Consider the following 7,500-nt stretch of genomic DNA (forward strand, 5'->3'; position numbering starts at 1 on the left):
TCCCCCACACACACACACAGCGGAGCGAGTGCATCACGGACAAGAGGGGGAAGACGGGAAGGTGAGGCCGCGTGGCATCATCAGCATCATCAGCAACACCAATAACGACAACAACAACAACAACAAACACATCTGTAAAGTGGTAAACCTTTAGAACGACCTGGTCCTCCTCGGCATGTGCAAACAGCCCCGCGGGGGGAAAAAGAAAACCAATTTTAACAATAAAAAAAGCGGGAAGAAAAAGGTCGCTGACCTTCCGCCTGCAAGCATGGCGACACAGGCGCTAGAGGACGTAGCATGCTAAGAGAACGGGCCGACGAGGAGACGACCTGAGGAAGTGAGGGTGTGACGGGAGCTGATTTTGGATTTAAAGGAACAAGACGTGTGACTCTCGTGCTTATAAATCCACATTCAGCAGACACAATGCAGAGCTCGGTCCACGGCCGAGTGGCGGCCGCACGCCGCGAGAGAGTAAGAAAGAAAAGGCGTCTTCTCTTTTTGGTGGTGGGGTTCTCTGGGATGGGGGGGTCTACCTGTTCCTCGCGCAGGGCCTGCAGCTTTTTCGTCTTGCTCTGCCGGTAGTACTCCATGATCATCATGGCGGCATAGATTTTGCCCACCGTCAAGTCTGTGGCTGCTGAGAAAATGACAAGTTACCCTGCAAGATTAGACCCGAGCGAGATGGGACCCTGAGCCGTGGGGGGGGGGGGGGGGCAGAGACATTCCACATCACGACATGCCGAATACACCAGCCGGGCACAGCTCTGTTTCAGGTCCATCGAATTAAACTCAAAGTTCACTTCTCTGATTCGTAAGGTTTGAAATATTCAGTCAGTGGTTACGGATAATAACACAACAACAACAACAACCGTGTGTTGGATCAACTAAATAACATGACGTCCTGTCCCCACAGAGGGACACACGTGGACTCTGCATTGCAACATGCATGCAGACAGACCGAGCCTTCATGCACGTGTGCAGCCGTCGGGCTCAAACAACAACTCATTCTCATTGGCTGAGACGTCTTTCCAACACAGGGCTTGAAAAAAATTAATTTGTCATTTTCATTATTATCTATGATCTTTGATGTTCTGTTTTAATGTTGTTTCTATCTTTCATTCTTTTATCTTTTATCCTGTATTATTTTATTGTAAGGTGACCTCCAAATAAAATGTATTATTATTATTATTATTATTATTATTATTATTATTATTATTATTATCATTATTATTATTATTATAAAGCTAATGCAGCAGTCAGGTTCTCAGACCCTTCGTGAGGTCGTGATGTGATGTGAAGCTCCGCTTGTTTGCCGGTTCACGTTTTACTCCCAAGAAAATATGCAAATGTGCCAAATTTTGGGGCTGAAATAAAACCCTCATGGTAACAGAAAACATACATGTGTATTTGTGTTGTCTGTGGAAACGTCTCCTGTGAAGCTTCCCCTGAAACAGAGCTGCGCCCGCTCTGCGGTGAACGACCCACACACCTGTTATTACGACACTGGACACGAGTTAACACCACAGAGCCGATAGTCTTTTCACAGGCAGATGCGTTTCCTAGCTCAGAACATTTAGCATTCTCATGGGATTCTCATGGGATTTAACCTCGGCGTTTAAGGCCGAGGACCCGGTAGCCACCTCACTAGGAGACACCTGGGCGCCTCGAAGCATCACCTGGAAAACAGGAGCTCAATCTTTTTCTAAAAACTCTGGAAAATCCCCGGAGTTTGGATGAGAAACAACACGGACGTTTAAAAAAATAATAAATAAAAAAAATCAGAAAAATATCGAGCTTTGTTTCGGTTGTCAGGTAACCGACCCGCCCTCCTCGAAGTGGCATGACTACGAGTCGTACGGCATAAAGAAAAAAAAAGGTGTGATAAGAAGTGACCACACATGTCTCACACGTAGGCGTGCAGCTAGAGACCCGGAGACCCGGAGACCCAGAGACCCAGAGACCCGGAGACCCAGAGACCCAGAGACCCGGAGACCCAGAGACCCAGAGACCCAGAGACCCGGAGACCCAGAGACCCGGAGACCCGGAGACCCAGAGACCCAGAGACCCGGAGACCCAGAGACCCAGAGACCCAGAGACCCAGAGACCCGGAGACCCAGAGACCCAGAGACCCGGAGACCCAGAGACCCAGAGACCCAGAGACCCGGAGACCCAGAGACCCAGAGACCCGGAGACCCGGAGACCCAGAGACCCGGAGACCCGGAGACCCGGAGACCCGGAGAGCTGGAGACCCAGAGACCCGGAGACCCGGAGACCCAGAGACCCGGAGACCCGGAGACCCGGAGACCCGGAGACCCAGAGACCCAGAGACCCGGAGACCCAGAGACCCGGAGACCCGGAGACCCAGAGACCCAGAGACCCGGAGACCCAGAGACTCAGAGACCCGGAGACCCGGAGACCCGGAGACCCAGAGACCCGGAGACCCAGAGACCCAGACACCCGGAGACCCGGAGACCCAGAGACCCGGAGACCCGGAGACCCAGAGACCCGGAGACCCGGAGACCCGGAGACCCGGAGACTCGGAGACCCAGAGACTCAGAGACCCAGAGACCCAGAGACCCAGACACCCGGAGACCCAGAGACCCAGAGACCCGGAGACCCAGAGACCCAGACACCCGGAGACCCGGAGACCCGGAGACCCAGAGACCCAGACACCCGGAGACCCGGAGACCCGGAGACCCGGAGACCCGGAGACCCGGACACCCGGAGACCCGGAGACCCGGAGACCCAGAGACCCGGAGACCCGGAGACCCGGAGACCCGGAGACCCAGAGACCCAGAGACCCAGAGACCCAGAGACCCGGAGACCCAGAGACCCGGAGACCCGGAGACCCAGAGACCCGGAGACCCGGAGACCCGGAGACCCAGAGACCCAGAGACCCAGAGACCCAGAGACCCGGAGACCCGGAGACCCAGAGACCCAGAGACCCGGAGACCCGGAGACCCAGAGACCCAGAGACCCGGAGACCCGGAGACCCGGAGACCTGGAGAGCTGCATGCACGTAGCCAAACAACCTGGCGCTCGCTAAACATGCTTCATCTCAGAAAGGTCACCGGCCTCTCAGCCTCAGGTCGGTTCGACTAGTTTGTCTGTGGCTCGTTCTTCCTGTAGTGAAAAGACTTCTATAGAGGATCTTCTATAGTAGGCACCCCCTGATACCAGGACCGTCTGAGTGGGTGGAGATGTCGGTGAAGGTGTGTGTGCGCTGTGTGATGTGATCTATGTGTCCGTGCATTTCTGTGTGTGTGTGTCGCTCGATTGGAAAAGCCTCAACGACCTGAAACCGAGATCAGGCTCAGTGCACGGTTAGCGGGGTACAGAGGTCGGAGAGGTCGGAGAGGACGGAGAGGACGAAGAGGACGAGGGAAGTGAGTCGGGGTTTCTCTAAAGCGCTCAGATACGGCATAGCCGGTTAGCAGCCGGTATGGCTAGGCTGTGGCCGGTTAGCAGCCGGTATGGCTTCAAGGTGATACAATTAATAATAACCCAACCAGCACAAACTATATTGCATTTCATTTAGCTGAGGCTTTTATCCAAAGCTACTGGGAGTAACTCAGGGTGAAGTATCTTGGACACTGTGGTAGACTAGGCCGAGCACAGCCGGGGATTGAACCGGCGATCCTCTGATTAAAGAGACGGACCTGCTGACCCCTGACCCCCTATCGTCTCGAGATGTCCACGGACCGGACGTGGAGGGGTTAGAAAGGCCCCTCCCACCATTGATCTCCATGCATTGGGCCGTAAAGGCGCCGCATGGGGACCACGTCTCCGACGGGGTCAAAGGACCGAACGGCGATGTCATACGAGTCAAACTCTTGACACGCGATGTCGTGGCTATCCGTCCTCGAGGTATTCCACGTAGGCCACAGAATCTACGCGAGGGTATCCATGTATTTATATATGTGTGTCTGTGTGTCTGTGTGTGTGTGTGTGTGTGTGTGTGTGTGTGTGTGTGTGTGTGTTCCTGGCCTGATCAGGAGATGCTAAGCAGTGAGTGACCCTGGCCGGTGAAGCTGTCCTCTTGGTGAGTTGGTGATCGGAGACACACAGACACCACGATGCTCCGCCGCCCGGCTGCAACTCACCCTTGTGCGGCGTGACCAGCAAGTCCAGAGTCTTCTGGGACAGGTTAGGCCAGATGGCCATCATCTCCTTCCTCAGCTCGGCATCCATCTGGTGCTTGTCTGCACCGCCTGGGAGACCCGACAAAAACCAGAGGACACACGCACACACATGCATGCATATGCAAACACACCCCCACAGGTACAAAGAAGGTACAGACCAGACAAGGAAATCACAATGGCACGAAATCCCCCCAAAATAAAACGCATTCATTCATTCATGCGCCCACACATCCACCCAAAGCAGAGAGAAGGTTATTCGTTAGAGGTTTCTGTTACATTGGAGACAACAATCTGGACAGAAAGAAGTTCAGAGGCGATGACGTCACGACCGGAGAGTGTGAGACGGGAGAGCGACAGGTAGAGGGGGAGGGGAGTGCTGAGAGGGCCGTACCCTTGGCGATCTTTACGTCCAGTGCCGTCCTGATCAGAGCCATGAGGGTGGAGTTAAAATGCACCGTGTTGTCGTCCGCAACCGGCAGATCCATGCGCAGCAGCCTCTGTGGAGAGCCAGTCGGGATGAGAGGATGAGAAAGGGGTGTGTCCTCTCTATAAAAAGGGGGGGGGGGGGCGAGGGTTGAGAGAGCTCCATAGACAGCAGCCAACTAGAGGGCGGACTGGTTGTTCTTTAAAGGTTCAATTAGACTCGATTAGAGGCACAGAAAGGGGGTCTAGCCCCTCGGATGCGATCGATAAGTCTCTGGAGGGATGAACGTCTTCTGGTAAGTACGTCCCACATTCAGTGACCGCTGAGTCTGCTGCTCGCTGTCGCTCTGGACATTTCAAACTGGCGTCTCCTGTGATTTTCCAGCGATACTCTACGAAACGGCACAGCTATCCACCGAAGGCCACCTGTTGCTAAGCAACGGTCGAGATGCCAGGGAGGAACCACACGGCGCCGGAGTGGCCTCCGACCCAACCTGAGCCCATGTTCCCATAATGTGTGAATGCATTGGGCGCATTCACACATCTCTGTTGTTCCACACATGTAGATGTTACATATTAAACAGTACACAGACACCGAACCCACATACCCCCCCCCCCTCCCCCGCCCCCGCCCACTTACACACGACTATTTTCCCAGACTGCAATTAATGGCGCTTAATTGCAGTGCGTTGAAGACAAAATAGGTGGAGCTGGAGAACAATAACAGTATCACGGGTGTAATTCTGCTATCTTTCAGGAGACGGCTGTAGTTTTATTTAAGGCGTCTGCTATAGAGCTCCCCCTACCTGTGAGGAGGTTCCCTGTCTTTTACAAGTAGACACTGTACCAGGTAAACCCAATGGAGAGACCCCGTGGATAGAAGTGAGCAAGCCGGGGCCCCAACTTAACCGGGGGGCCGCCCGTCGTTCCTATCCCGAGCCACTAGGCGTCCCATTGGGTTTACCCGCGAAACATGAGCGTTGGGCACTCACGATTTTTGGGCAAGCACGGCAGTACGATGGTGGACGGCGGGGTGTGTGAGTGTCGGGCATGCCCCCAGGAGCCCAGTGTGTTGTTGTTTTTTGGTTGCGGCAGGCCGGTGGGCATCGGCCGACATCCACAGCGCTCGGCGTGCGGTCGGTTGGGCGGGTGCTCAAAGTCGCCCGTGAAGAAGCCATGCGACAGAGAGCGCGGCGATGGCATGCGACACAAACGCCCTCCCGGGAAAAGAAAAAAATCCCCCACGGAAAACCCCCCGGACACACAGAGCATGCGACATGCCTTTACTCCACTCCCATGTCTAAGCCCTAAAGTCTCCCCGGCTACACCCTCCCTCCACCCTCTGAACCCACTGTCACAGGACGAGTCCTCAGTCCAGCTGGGATTGATCTACACCTCTACAGATTGGTTTTGTCTCTCTACATTTGGTCCATTCGTGGTTCCCTCAATAAGTCAAATTGGATAGCGATGGTAGAGTTTCACATCAAGGTCTCTCATTGGCAAACGGGTGTCTCAAAGGGGGGTGGGGGGGGGGGGGGTGTCAAAGTTAGAGAGGATAAGAGTTGTGGCATTTCCCTGGAAGAAGAAGAAGAAAAAAATAACAATAGAGAAGATCAAAAAGAGAAGATTGACGTTTCTTGGACCAACTGGACCTTCTAGTCGCAGGACCGTATATGGGTGAGGGGGGCGGGGCCTATCAAAGGCGATACGTGGTCGGTGGCGGGGGGGGGGGGGGCTGGGGGGGGAAGGGGTTAGTCGAGTTAAACTACAGGCGTCTCTAAGCTCATGAGATGCAGTTACAGATAAAAAGGGAAGGGCGAGAATGAGGAGGAGAGGAGGATCGTGGACAACACTGAAAGAGGAGAAGAGGAATCAAGAGGAAGTGGGTGTATTGGGAATAACAGTGAGAAAGGTGTGTGTGTGTGTGTGTGTGTATGTGTGCAGGTAGAAAGGAAAGAGAGGCTCAGAATCACACGAACGAGACAAGAGATAAAGACGAGACTAAAACAACACGGACGTAAGTTCACGAGGGGTCGGCAGCGATACACAGATATAAGAGTGCAGCTCTGGGAGCGTCGAGGCCCTGAGGCCCTGAGGCCCGACCTCCCCTCCGTCGGGTCACTGAATACCGGGAAGGCTCGGATGGCTGGAGTATGGGATGGGGGCCACGAGAGAGGAGGTGGGGAGCGAGGGATGAGGACGTGGAGATGGATGCTGATCGCTGACGGACAGGTGGAGGCAGAGGGACAGACGACTGGACGGGAAAGAGAGGAACGAGGAAGAAAGAGAGGGAGAGAGAGAGGGAGGAAAAGACCAGACCGATTCGATAAAGTCGGTCCAGTGTTTTAACACGACAGGAGAGGAAAGAGAGAGGTCCCCCTCGAGTCTTTATCTTGGGACCAAAAGGTGTCCAACGTATCGAGGTTCAGGTTCACATCCAAGAATACATAATACAAATATATCTCGAGTACTTTATGCTTATCTTATCTTATCTTGATTTTACAATCAAATGCAATTGTTTCCGACTGTTGCTTGAAGCTCTGAAAAGAACTGACCGGTGCCCCGCCCCCAAAAAGGTGTTCTCACTGGCAAATCTGGATCTCAATAATTATCTGATCTTATCTTATCTTGATTTTACAATCAAATGTAATTGTTTCCGATCGTTGCTTGAAGCTCTGAGAAGTGGCGTCTTCCACTTTTCAGAGCTTCAAGCAACGATCGGAAAGAACCGACCGGAGTCCCGCCCCCCCAAAAAGGTGTTCTCACTGACAAATCCGGATAAGAGAGAGAGAGTGAGTGATTAAAAGAGGGAGAGAGACAGAGAGAGGAAAGTTGGACGACAAGGACAACGAGGCAGCAATGCTGGAATGCTCGGCCTGGATCTTTCCAGCCGGAGGTCTGAGACCCAACGAGACGCTCCCTCTAGTGGTCAAAA

At 53.7% G+C, this 7,500-nt stretch overlaps 1 protein-coding gene across 1 annotated transcript in view; it reads right to left on the reverse strand.

Annotated features, from left to right (window-relative positions):
- The window catches only part of cacna1ab (calcium channel, voltage-dependent, P/Q type, alpha 1A subunit, b), a 145,348-nt gene that overhangs the window by 14,175 nt on the left and 123,673 nt on the right, over nucleotides 1-7,500 (reverse strand). The window contains 3 exon segments of the mRNA XM_056410306.1: nucleotides 534-637; nucleotides 4,104-4,211; nucleotides 4,534-4,639. Coding sequence (XP_056266281.1) covers nucleotides 534-637; nucleotides 4,104-4,211; nucleotides 4,534-4,639 — 318 coding nt within the window.

The sequence above is a fragment of the Pseudoliparis swirei genome, chromosome 24 (assembly GCF_029220125.1).
Source record: "Pseudoliparis swirei isolate HS2019 ecotype Mariana Trench chromosome 24, NWPU_hadal_v1, whole genome shotgun sequence".
Taxonomy (NCBI): domain Eukaryota; kingdom Metazoa; phylum Chordata; class Actinopteri; order Perciformes; family Liparidae; genus Pseudoliparis; species Pseudoliparis swirei.